Source organism: Syzygium oleosum, unplaced genomic scaffold, assembly GCF_021117445.2.
Source record: "Syzygium oleosum isolate NSW1041296 unplaced genomic scaffold, Sole_v2.1 Sole_v2.02, whole genome shotgun sequence".
Lineage (NCBI taxonomy): Eukaryota > Viridiplantae > Streptophyta > Magnoliopsida > Myrtales > Myrtaceae > Syzygium > Syzygium oleosum.
The window spans coordinates 18,732,764-18,746,489 of NW_026607486.1; the positions used below are offsets into that span (position 1 = coordinate 18,732,764).

A 13,726-nucleotide genomic window follows, 5' to 3' on the forward strand; every position below is an offset into this window, starting at 1 on the left:
TCGTTCCGATTTACATTGTAGTAACTTCCAACAACACCCGTCTTTCAAATGGGAAAACGCACAAAAAAACAAAAGAGACAAAGTGATAACTTCCAACTCATAGAAAAGTCTTGTCGGCCGGCTTCAACCCACTTGAAGATCCTCGCGATGTCGTCATATTCATCCCATCACTTTCTTATTTTTAGGTTGAAGATCCTCATGATATGGTCACTTCCATCCTCTCACTTTCTTATTTTCGTTGGCATTCGTTTCCTCCCTATATGAGTTTTGTTTTATCAAACATCACAACTACGATAGACCTTACCAAAACCTTGTTTTTTGGGGTTCCTAGTAATTTCAATACATTAGTCCACTAAAATCTTAACGTGTGTTTGTTTCGGGAAAAACTGAACGATAAAGAAAAATACTTCCGTGAAAATCGTTTTTCAAGAAAAATATTTTCCTCTTTTCAGATTACGGAATTCATTTTCATAACTTTAAATATGCCTATTTGCTTTGATCGTATATGATTTTCCATCAACTACATCTTCAGCAAATCGAATGAGAGAAAATCCAGAAAACTAATTCGCAAAAAATTCAATTACTCAAACACACCCTAGTATATTTTCCTTTTCTGAATCCTTCATAAAACATGAGAATGTTTCTCGTTGTGTTTGCTCATCCTAGCGCCACATTGAATGGGAGAGGATTTAGGAGCGATGTTATTCATAAGCAAAGCCCTACTCCTTAATGGTGCATCATAGCACTCGTTTTAGGGGCTTGGTCCCCGTAAAATAAGTTGAGGATAATTGTCCAAAAAGTCCTAAACCTATTGTACGGCGGCTAATTCAATCTCAAAATTTTCAATTTGTCCAATTAAATCTTAAATCTTTTGACGATTTGCCAATGTAGTCATTCCGGCCAATTTTGGCTGAAAATAGCTTATGTGGACACCGACCATCCTATACTGACATGGATGATTTTTGCAATTGGCTAGCGTTGGGAGATAGGGAAAAAGGAAAAAAGAAATAGGAAAAAAAATAAATAATTCGAAAATTTTTAAGAAAATTGAAAAAATCGTCCACTTCAATGCTGATCGTCCTCGGCCGTGCCACGTAGGAAGTTAGGAACGACTAGCGCCGACTAAATCGCCACATCAACGATTTCCGTTTTCCAGAAGAACTACTATAAATTGTCAAAAGTTTTAAGACTAAATCGACCAAATTAAAAAGTCTAGAACTGAATTGGATCCTTATATAATAAATTTAGAACTTTTTGAATAATTTTTCCTCACAAGTTGAATCGTGTTCGTTTGGCGATCCCACGAGGGGGTTGCTTTAGTGAGGAAGCTCAAGCAAAATGTGGCTATCAAAAAAAAAGGCTCCTAGATTGGATCTCCATAGAGCCTCCTTAGAGCTCAAGGCAAAAGGCCACCAACCCTTGCAACTAATCATTGCTCTCTAAACTTTCACGTGAAGAAATATCTCTATACCCTTCACCTTTTTCGATTTGTCAAAAGAAAGGTACTTAATATTCATTCACCTTGATAAGCAAACGAAGGAAAGCATAGTTTAGTAAGACTAAATTTTCAAATTTCGTGGTGGGAATCTTCACAAAGGTCCAAAGAATGTCAATATCAAAAAGACAGATCGCAATCTATCCACATATATTCAATTTACCACTCATGCATCGCCATCTTATCGGGAGTTTCCTTATTTTTTTTATTAATTGAATAAAGGGTAATTTATTAGCACGGATAATGACCAGAATAATTTAAAAATGAAATTAGCAAAGACGTGCCATTTCAATGCTTAGGCAACTCAACACTTGCACGTCGAACAAGCAAGTGGAAATGACCATCAAGCCTTCCTTGAGCTCATTTTACTTTCATGGACCAATTCATTCCATTCACGGCATGCCGATGCCGACCCTTCTCCTTTTTCTTTCTTTCTTTCTTTGTTTTTCCCTTTGCTTTTTGGCCTTTCGAGGCTTTGCCTTTGCTCTTCTGCAGCACCGCGCTTTCCATGTCGTGATCGATTCGAACGGTAGATACGGATAGATCGATCTGCCGCGAGCAAGAAGGCGCAGGGTGCTCGGAGGGCGTAAATTCGAATAGAATCGTCTCATAATCGTGCCATTAATTAGAAGGATGAGCTGCCTACGGACAAATTGCGTGAATTAGTCTTCCGTTTAACAGAAATTGAATAGTAACCACATAGGCCACTATAGGCCGGCAAATCAAAGCCTTTGTCTTGTCAGATCACTATCGATGACCACCCTTTTTTCTAATAAAAAAACCCAGGAAAGAAAAAAAAAAAATTTACTTTCAGCACTTCGAAAAGTCTTGTCTACTAGTCTAGTCTATTGACCGGCTTCACCAACCTTAAGGATTCCCACGAGAGTCGTCATACTCATTCCATTACTTTTTATTTTATTTTATTCATATTCATTCCATCACCCGATCAATTCCCGATGAGTTCTGTAGTATCCATCATCACGGTTATGTTAGACCTTTGCGAAAACCTTTTTTTAAGGTACCTAGTGATTTTCTTATCTTATTCTACTACAATCTTAGCAAATTTCTGTCTGTCTGTCTCTCTGAATACGTCATGACACAAGAGTTTTGCTCCTCCTGCTTCCACATCTTATCATCACACATGTATGATGTGTATATAGAGAGAGAGACAGGTAGGACTCCATCCATTCGTTGATCCCAAAGGGCAATCGCTTTAGCGAGGAAGCTGAAGCAAAGTGTGGCCCTCAAAAAAAACTTGCCGACTGGATTTCCATCCATAAGCCTCTGTACAGCTCAAAGCAAAAGGCCAACCGACCCCTTGCATCTCATCATTGCTCACCATATTCATCTTTCTCAATTAATTTAAAAAAAAAAGAGATGCTATTCACCTCTCAAGCAAATAAGCAAGTGAAAACAAATTCTGGGTCCATTTGTTTCATCAAAAAAAAAAAAACTGAATGACGTGAAAAAATAACTTTCGAGATATGATCGCCCGTATCCCTTACATGAATGAATGAACAACGACGAAAATATTTTGACATAACTTATTATCGAAAATACGGAAATTCTTCGCCGACCGATTATTTTCGGCGATTCAAATGATTATTTAAAACAAGTTTTTTTTTTTTGGAAACAGACCCACGTTTTAGTTTTAGTTTTAGTTAGTAAGAAGATTGTTATTATTCAAATGAAGCAGGCGGCAGGTGCAAGTCTACGAGACCACACGCGAAGTGTTGGGAATCTACAGAAAGGTACACAAAGCCTTCGCTTTGCTCCAAAAGTTGAAGTGGATCTCAAAATTTTGGTAATGTTTAATTTTGCAATCTGATTGGTTAGACTTTGCAGAACCTATCCACATTTATTTCCAATTGTCGCCCATGCATCGTTATCCTATCGGGAAAATCTTTTTTTTTTAAACAATGGTAATTTATTTTCACTGATAAAGTGATAATGACCCTAATAATTAAAAAAAATGATTAATATCACGAAAAATCCTAAACTGGTACACTTGTGACACATTTACCCCAAAATATTTTTTTGATCATAAAAAACCCCAAACTGGTACACCTGTGACAATTTTACCCCAAACATACCACAAAAAACCCTAAACTGGTACACATGTGACAATTTTACCTCGAACTAATTTTTAATATATATATTTTTTATTTTTTTGAATTTTTTCTTTATTCTTTTCTTTTTTTTTCCTTCACCTTCAATCTCGGCCGGTGGCCGTCCGGCCCGGCGACCGGCCGTAGGCGGAAGTCGGCCGAGGGCCGCCTCGCCGGATCCGGCGAGGCGACCCTCGCAGTATCGAGCGAGGGCCGCCCTCGCCGGATCCGGCGAGGGCCGCCTCGCCGGCGTAGGGCGACCCTCGCCTGCGTCGGGCGAGGACGACCCTCACCTGTGTCGGGCGAGGGCCGTCCTCGCCTCGCCCAGGGCAAGGGCGACCCTCGCCCGACGCAGCGAGGGTCGTCCTCGCCAGATCCGGCGAGGACAGTCCTCGCCCGATACCGGCGAGGGTCGCCCTCGCCCGATACCGGCGAGGGCGGCCCTCGCCGATCTGCGGCGAGGGCGGCCCTCGCCCCGATCACGGCGAGGGCGGCCCTCGCCCGACACCGGCGAGGGCGGCCCTCGCCCGATACGGCGAGGGCGGCGCTCGCCCGCGCCTCGCGAGGGCGGCCCTCGCCGGTTTCCGCCTCGGCGGTCTTGACCGGCTGACCGGCCAGGGTTTGAAGATGAAAAAAAAAAAGAAAAGAAAAGAATAAAAAATAAATAAATATTCGAAAAAAATAAAAAATAATATTAAAATTTTAATTCAGGGTAAAATTGTCACATATGTACCAGTTTGGGATTTTTTGTGGTAAGTTCAGGGTAAAATTGTCACAGGTGTACCAGTTTGGGGTTTTTGATGGTCAAAAAAATAGTTCCGGGTAAAATTGTCACAGATGTACCAGTTTGAGGTTTTTTATGATTAAAAAAATAGTTTAGGGTAAATGTGTCACAAGTGTACCAGTTTAGGGTTTTTCGTGGTATTAACCCAAAAAAAAATGGATCTTTCAATGCATATAGGCAACTATTTTCATTTTTGAAACAAGCCTTTTCTTTTACCTCCTTCCCTTACTTTTTTTTTCTTTTTTTTCTGTTTCCATTTTCATTGTCGTAGCGCCGACTGGATGGAAACCAACCATAGACACGAGCAAATCGGTCCGCTGCGTGGCGACTAATTATTGCTCACCACCGTGTTCACTTCTTTCGATCTATTGAACAGAAATGCTATTCACCTTATAAGCAAATGAAGGCACATTTACTTTAGTAAGATTGCAAGTCAAAAGGGATAATAATGCAAACGGTCCTTGAATTTTTGGTCCGATGTGCAATGTATTGATAAATGTTCAATATAATCATAACTTATATGACAATGTTTAATGTTGTCATTCTGTTGATTCGGTTTAAATAGAATCTGCTGACGTGGCTTCCAATATGTTAAGTTTGAACGGTGGACAGAAGAAAAAGGTGGAGTATCCACGTAAGATGCTCATCGCAGTTCAAGATCTAATAATTCATATCACCAAATAAATATTGACATGTTAAAATCTTAATTTTATTTCCTTCTCTAAACTAGATGGATAAAAAGATGGACGTGTTAACTCATCATTTTTAAAAAAATCCAACTCAACAAATAATAATTTACACTATCAATTGATGTCTGATTGGTTGTTTGAACAAACGAAAGGATTATATCGAATATGGGATAATAACACAAATGGTCTTTGAACTTTGATCTAATATGCAAAATTTTGTGCAATTTGGCCCTTAAACTTTAGCACAATATACAATGTCATCCCTAGACTTTTTTCAATATCCATAAATATTCAATGTAGTCCCTAGACTACATGAAAATGTTTAAAAGGTCAAGAACTACATTGAATATTAGACTAAAATTCAAGGAAAGTTCAGGGACGACACTGTACATTGGAATAAAGTTCAAGAACCATTTTTGTCATCTTCTCCATGGAACATTTATCAAATAGTTCATGAACCGCATTTGAGCGAATTAAAAGCCCGGAGACCGCGTCGCCCGTCGAATCAAAATTCAGGATCCCTTCGCGTCATCTTCCCTCGTTCGAACCGGTAGGTGATGGCGGGTGCAAAGTCTCCGGGACCGCACCTCAGTTGGAAAATCTTAAAACGGTTCCAGCGACACATATCGCCATCGGAAGTCATCTCGATTTCGTATAGTACTCAACATGTGCTTTGTAGTTTGTTTTGCTCTGTTCTGGGCCACAAAACCTCCACTGAAACAGCGAGCCGCCTCGACTATTTCGCTATTTTGGCTCCAAACATTTGGTAATATTCTTGTGCAATCTGCCCGGTCAGACGTCTCGGTATCTTATCCACATAAGTCTAATGCAGGGTTATCTCATCATATATTTTCTTTTTTCTTAAAAAATAATTTATATACACCGATAATGACCCGAATTTATAATAATAATAATAATATTTTTACTTCAGCAAGGCATGCATTTTCGACGGATAGGCTACTCGACACTTGCACCTCAACATGAACAGAGTCAAATGACCGGTCTTCCCCGAAGTCATTCTAACTTTCTTGGACCGGCTTGTGTGGAGGTAGATTTGTCAAAATGGGTCGCAAAATCATTTCTTAATCTGTATATAATGGGCTGGGTTGTTATATGAGTTAAAATATATATATATATATTTTCAGAAAATGGGTCATCGATGGATTTAGAATAATAAAACAAAATATAATATGTGTATCAAATCGATCCATAACTTACTTATATCAAATCTACCTCTCTCTCCTTCTCACCTCGATCTCGTGCTCCTTCACTCCATTCTGTCACCTCAATTTGGGTACAAGTTTTCATAGATTGGGTTAATAAGAAAGTATTTTAGCAATATGAGTCGGGTTGGGTATGTGTTGGGTATGTATTGGGTCGGGTATGAATCTCTAAATTTGTGTCATACGGAAATGGGTCAAAATAATCTAATTTGGATTGGGCCATTTTTTACCCTATTTTCCCGTTTGACAGGTTTATGCATGGGCAACGCACGGAAGAGCAACATGCTCGGACTCGGAGAAGATTTGCTACTAGCTTATATCACTAATCTAAAAGGATAGGCTCGTCCACGAAAGAGAGTTCAAGGGGAATGCTCGCGCGCTCGCCCGGGCCGCGACCCGTTCGGTATTACGACGCGCCAGTCGTGGCTACACGTATAAAATACGGCCGCGATCAAAATATACAAAGAGGTGTTGATAGTTGCGATCGCGACCGTCCCATGTATAATGAAAGTTGCAACGTTGAAACTTTCCACGGAAGAGTCGCAGGAAATGCGAAATGAAGCAAATTTCCAAGGGCTACCATTTTCGGCTGCCGAGCATAAAAGGAGAAGAAAAAGGCAACCTCATCATCACTCCCGCAGAGCAGGAGAGAGAGAGAGAGAGAGAGAGAGAGAGAGTTACAGAGCAGCCATAGCAGAACGTGGAGAGAGCACACGCCGGCGAGTAGGCGGCACACGAACGGCAGCCGCCCGCACGCGACCTCCCATGCCCTCCTCGCTCACTCCCTTTTCCCCTCCTTCATTTATACTCCCCCGCTCCCCCTCCGCCTCTCACCCCCATCCTCCTCATCGTCGCCGCCGTCTTCATCATCTTCTCTCTCTCTCTCTCTCTCTCTCTCTCTGGAACTTTCTCGGGAGTCCATCGGAAGAATTCGATCGCGAAGAAGCGTTTCGGGGGGGCGGCGGCTGCCGAGAAATGGCGGTGGAGAAGAGGAGGGGCGACGGCGGCAGAGGAGGAGGAGGAGGCGGAGGAGGAGGAGGAGGGTGGAGGGAGCTGAGGCCGCTGGTGCAGCTGCTGCTGCCGCTGTGCGTGCACTGGATCGCGGAGGAGATGACGGTGTCCGTCCTCGTCGACGTCACCACCTCCGCCCTCTGCCCCGGCCAGTCCACCTGCTCCCAGGCCATCTACATCAACGGCATCCAGCAGACGGTACGATCATACCCCCATCAACTCTCTCTCTCTCTGCGCGCGTGATGATTTGGTGTGGTTGCGGGGGTCGTTCTCGAGACAGCGCACGACCCCGGTCGGGAAATTCCGACGCAGTCTTTCGATCCGGTCATGGCCGACCAGAAGGACTACGTTAGGATTTCATGCGCGAAGATCTAGACTAAATTGATAAAATCGAAAAGTTTAGAATCAAATCGGATAATCTTCCGAATGGTCGATGCAGCTGTACATGTGATAATCTCATTCGAACGAGATGGCTTTGATTTGATTAGCGAAAGGACGACGGGATCACTACTGAAACGAGCTAACGCGATGTTTCGTCGATCCAACTAAACAAAAGAGATTATATTAAATTTTTTTTTGGGGTCGAAAAAAAGAATTACATCATTTCGTAGTTTACGTAACGTGCTATGCATCATCATCTTTAATCTCATCCTATCGAAATCACCGGTTGCGCTAACGGTCGAGATTTGTTCTCGAGGAGGCCGCTTTGCTCGCGGGCTGTCCGATCGTCCGACGCACGGGACAAAACGTTGCGATTTGATTTGGGACCGGACGTCTTCCGACGTAAGACGACGACGACGACGTCGTGTTTGTCGAGATTGATTGAACACTGCGGCGGCGTTGATGGGTGGTTTTCACGAAGAAGACGACAAAGACGAGAGCGGATTACGTGGTGGCGAAAAAAAGGAAAAAAATTTATCCGAATCAGTGAAGATATTATTCGCAGGACGCCATAATTTTTCGAGAATATATTTGTTTGACAGAATAATAAAAAAATTTGTTTCCCCATTAAGGAAAAGTCGTCGTTCCTGTGGTAAGGATCTTTGAGAATATGGGCCGTCGTCCCCGGATGAAAAGTGGTTTCGAAGATAACCCACTAAAAATTCTTAAATTTTCATCGGTGAAAATATTATAATTCGAAATTTGTTTTCGTCTCACCGGCACCCAAAATTTGTACAAATGACTCGAAGACACCTTTCGTCGCAATCCTGACGTTATAAGTGCGACGTGACGTTGTTGGCTGCGGAAAAGATTTAGGATTTTTTTTTTATGAAATTTCCCTTTTTTTCTCTATGAGCCAAATTCATGCGATTTTTTTTTTTTTCTATTTGAGTCATTACATATGGGGAAGGTCATATAGAGTTTGATCAGAGATCGAATTGGAGTGCATGTGTCGTGCATAGGCACGACATCGGTCGAAACTAAGTTAAGAGAAAAATCGATAGAAAAGAAGGAAAAAAATATCTCTTGGAAAGCTCAGGAGACCTTGTTTTTCTATAGTCAACGAAAGATGGGAGATCATCTTGTTTGCATTCTTTTGATTTTTGATGGTATCGAGTACACTTTTACAGACATTTTCTTGTTTGTGTTAGGATTTTGTTGACTAGTATTCCGCGCACTCGTTTAAGTAACATACACGAAAATACCGCGGTTCCTATTAAGACACGAAGTTTACTTAACAGAGTCTGCTCGATGAGTGTCGGGTGCCCGATGACATTCGTTAACACGAACCTTTTAAATGCGATTTTTCTTCTGGTGGTTTCATTGGTTGGGCAGCAATGGACCACTTGAATGTACTATTGTTCTATTCTCTCCGTAAGAACTGTAGGCTCTCTTTTATTCTGTAAAGTAAGTAAAGAAAACGAGAATGGGGTGCGATGGACGATTTGATATCTTCGTCCATGAGCTCGGAGGTGGGGGCCGGGTCAGAACTTTTCTTAAAGAGTGGGACTGTAAAGCTCGTGAAAATGGCTAAAAATTTGTCCTGAAAGCTCAAAAGTTGAGACAGAAAAGATAGTGGTCAAATTGTCCCACTTGCTTTTCCTTCCACGAGGAGTCTAAAGGGGACATTCTTTTGGATGAAATGCCATACATCAGCTTTAGTTAGTTCCTTGTATAGACAGAGCTTCTGTTTATCAAGTGGGCCTTTACAGAGAGTTTTTGTTTACATCAGCATTTCCATCTTTCGTTCATCTGGGTACTAACGGTGTTCGAAATCTCATTAAGAATGTTTAAATGTTGGAACTACGAAAATTTGGCTTTTGATGGTCTTGGAAAGATAGCCTCGGGATCGGATGATGTTAACTGTACAGTGGACATGGTTGTTAATTCGAAGGACTGTTGAGGATGAGAGTGACTAGGGATGATCACAAAAAGATCCCTCAGAAGCTGGTTTACTCATAGTTTGCTTGCTTTCCTCTTCCTGTTTTTTCAGGTCGTTGGAGTGTTCAAGATGGTGGTACTTCCACTCTTGGGTCAGCTTGCAGACGAATGTGGGCGTAAACCAATGCTCCTTCTAACCCTATCGACTACCATCTTCCCTTTCGGTAAGAATTAAAAGTACATTCTATTGTGCAAGTTTCCACATCATTTTGCTGCGGGTAGACCAAGGTAGTGGTCTTGCAAGTTATTCCCAAGAAAATACAAAATGCCCCGATCGCATCGTATCTGATGTCGTTTCCACTTCAATTGAATTTTGATCTTCCTTTTTTCCTATGATTAATTGGCATTAAGGGATAGCGAAACACTGAAAACTAGAACCCGCATTCCGTCTTGATCGGCCAAAAACCAATTAAAAATGATTCTTTTGTTGTACTTAATGTCATTTTTATCTAGATTTCAGAATACTGAAAAGAGAAATCTTCTCACAAATTAATGACTTAAATCTACACTCATGTTTCAGCTCTTCTTGCCATGAATCAGTCGAAGGAATTTGTGTATGCTTACTATGCGATCCGCACGATTTCTTACATCATAAGTCAAGGCAGTATATTCTGCATTTCCGTTGCATATGCGGTAAGCATATTGTTGAGATTCTGCCGTTCTGCAGATTTTGGTATGAGGGTGTTACTATTTACGTGGTTTTTCCTTCTGGTAGGCTGACGTCATCGAGGACAGCAAGAGAGCTGCGGCATTTAGTTGGATAACGGGTCTTTTTTCTGCTTCTCATGTCCTCGGAAACGTGCTGGCTCGTTTTCTTCCGGAGAAGTACATATTTGATGTATGATGATGTAACCTGATTTTTCACTCCATGAACGCGCTTTGTATACTGCTTGTTCTTATTATGTTGGTGCCTTTCTACTTTCAGGTTTCCATAGTGCTGCTGATATTTTGCCCAGTTTACATGCAACTGTTTCTGAGCGAGACAGTGAAATCTACTCCGAAGCAGGACCCGGATTCATCGAGTTTGGGTAAGATAGTGAAGATTTTGCATAAGAGATACAAGTCAATGAGAAATGCAGCAACAATAGTAGTAAGCAGGTACATCGGGCTGATCAGCCACGTATTTATTACCAATGCCTTGTGGCCCTGAATACTTCAATCTATCCATACTTTTGTATCTGCAGAAATCATGGTTATGTTATGTCTGCGCCTAAAGGTTCTCAATTTTCTCTGCAGCCCTGCGCTTAGAGGCATATCTCTCGTTTCTTTTTTCTATGAATTGGGAATGTCGGGTATCAGCAGTGTATTACTGGTAAGATTTATGTAGATTTTCTCCAACGAATTTTTGTCTTACCTTGATAATTATACACATATGATTTGATTTGAAACCAATTTATCAAGAAGAGGATAGAGGATAGGGTAATTTAGGGAGCTAAGATTTTCTTTGGTCCATCCAACTCTTGCCAAGTCTAAGTGCTGGATATGTTACGTCTTATTCACACAGTACTATCTCAAGGCAGCTTTTGGCTACAACAAGAACCAATTCTCGGAAATCCTTATGATGGTGGGGATAGGTTCAATAGTTTCTCAGGTTTGTCGTCCTTTTCGCATTTTGTTTATTTACTTGTTTATTGCTAAGTTAGCTAGATTTGTATTCATAACAATCAACGCGGGAGACAAATTTTGACAGCCTTTAGACTTGGAAGTAACTAGACTCGGTATACTTGCATCTCGTGCAGATGGTGGTGCTTCCTCTACTCGTACCTCTGGTCGGGGAGAAAGTGATACTATGTACAGCCTTACTCTCATCAATTGCATATGTAAGTCATCTTGGATCTGAACAGTTGCACCCCATATGTAAAGGCGATAAAATAACAGTCTTGTTGAATGGTTTCCTCTTCAGGCACTGCTGTATGGATTTGCATGGGCACCATGGGTATGTGACTTTTCTGAAATTGATGAATTTGTAGTTTTAGCTCTCCCAGGAAGTAAAAGTTCTAAGACCGGAAAATGGGGAGGATATTCATCACTTAATGAAGATTACTTCCATGATGCAGGTACCTTACCTGAGTGCCTCTTTTGGAGTGATCTACATACTTGTCAAACCCTCGGTAAGTGCTTTTTCTAATCTGAATTTCCTCCTATGTTATTAACAGAACATCTTTCTTATTGTCTAATTGTTGTGGCTGTCAACCTGTCATGTGCAGACGTATGCTATTATTTCGAAAGCATCAACTTCGGCTGATCAGGTGAGAAACACTTCTCAATCTAATTGTGGGTTAGACTACTGTTTGATCTCTGAGAAAACTTATGCAACTTTCGATTCTTCGTCCAGCGGCGTATGGAACTTAATAAATCTTAATTGACAAGTGAATCTATTTGCTAGGGAAAGCACTCATGACTTAGTCATGGGGTAACTTATCTATTTCAGTAAAATTATAAAGTAACAGAACAGAGATACCATAAGTTGCTTATGAACAAAAAACTTAGTACAATCCAATCGAATGTGCGCCACAAGTTTAAACTGTTGTATTGGTGATAAATTATGCACAACTTTCACAGGTGAATGACCGAAGGTCTTACGAGAGATATCTGTGTGCTTGCAGGGAAAGGCGCAGGGATTCATTGCTGGTGTGCAGTCCATAGCGAGCTTGCTGTCACCTGTCGCCATGAGTCCATTAACTTGTAAGATGCTTTTTCTCCGACCCTGAATTTCCCGAGTAATGCAGGAACGATTGCATTTTCCTTCAGTGGCTAACTGGATATTAAACTGATGACCAGCATGGTTCCTCTCCGGGAATGCTCCCTTCGACTGCAAGGGCTTCAGCATCGTTTGTGCATCAATTTGCATGGTCAACTCTCTCTCTCTCTCTCTCTCTCACGCACACTCACACACCCAAACGTCTGTTGTCAGTCGCACACAAACATTCATGCTAACAAGTGGAGCTGGTTTGGTGATTGCAAATTGCATCAGGTAATAGCTCTGTGCCATGCTTGCCTGCTCAAACCGGAAGACAGCCCGAGCCAGGACACGCCCAACCCAGAGGACCTGGAAGCTCCGCTCTTGCGCGACGCTCGGTGCTCGAGCTGAGATCGAGAACTCGAGACCACCCCAACTCTACAGCTAATTAGAGCCTTCTTGTCTGTAGAGGCAGGTGTGCAACTATAAACATATCCCTTGAGTATAGCAACCACCTCTCTTGTCAATTTTGCTGTAACTTCCATCTTCTTTTTTGGTTCTTCTTTCTCTCTTTGTGGAGGATGGAACTATCAAATTTATTGAATCTTCCTGGTTTTAGTCACTCCTGATTCAACTTCAGTCTTCGAGAAGTGTTCTGTCCAAACTTCAAGGGCCTGCATTTCTAAAAATATTATTTTTCGCTGACGTGAAATAAAAATATACCTAAAAAAAAAGATCCAAACTTGTATATCTGTGATAAATTTATCCTAAATTAATTTTTTGACTACAAAAAATTCTCAATTGGTACATCTGTGACAAATTTACATTTAGTTAGTTTTCGTAAATTGGATTAATACCACATAAAACGCCAAATTAATATACCCATCAATTAGGGGTGAGCATGGTCCAGGGTAAAACCTAGAACCTGAGAAGCGGATCAGCCACTGGGAACCTGTCTGGTTCTAGGTGCGAAGGTATGTAGGGTAAGTTCCAGGTTTCGAAAAATTAGAGAACCTGTTTCGACGGGTAGATAGGTGGAACCTGGAATCGATTTTTGTTTTTTTCTTTGTCTGTCTTCGCGCGATCTTGCGGTATTCCATATCGTTTCATGAAGAGTGTATAATCTGGAACCACTAGTCTGAACTTCCACTTTACAACTGAGACTTTTACTTTGCTAATATTTTCATAGTTTTCATGTGTCTAAATATAAATTGTGGTCAGTGAATTGTAATAACAAGTGGTAGTCATAAAATATGATGATTCACTATAATCGTTCATTTAATAATATAGTTGGAACCTGTGTAGACCCGAAATCGACTCTGGAACATGCGACGAGGTTAGGTTCCCGGTTCCA

The 13,726-nt window shown here is 41.4% G+C and overlaps 1 protein-coding gene across 1 annotated transcript; it reads left to right on the forward strand.

Moving 5' to 3' along the window:
* The first annotated feature begins 6,965 nt into the window (after positions 1–6,965).
* On the forward strand, positions 6,966–12,992 carry LOC115673351 (uncharacterized). The gene is made up of 14 exons (XM_030595495.2): positions 6,966–7,508; positions 9,745–9,856; positions 10,213–10,325; positions 10,408–10,530; positions 10,618–10,790; positions 10,929–11,004; positions 11,197–11,283; positions 11,432–11,512; positions 11,596–11,628; positions 11,750–11,803; positions 11,900–11,941; positions 12,299–12,377; positions 12,474–12,544; positions 12,667–12,992. Exons 1-14 carry the CDS (start codon positions 7,065–7,067, stop codon positions 12,781–12,783), a joined length of 1,605 nt encoding a protein of 534 aa, XP_030451355.1. The 5' UTR covers positions 6,966–7,064; the 3' UTR covers positions 12,784–12,992.
* Positions 12,993–13,726: the final 734 nt, after the last annotated feature.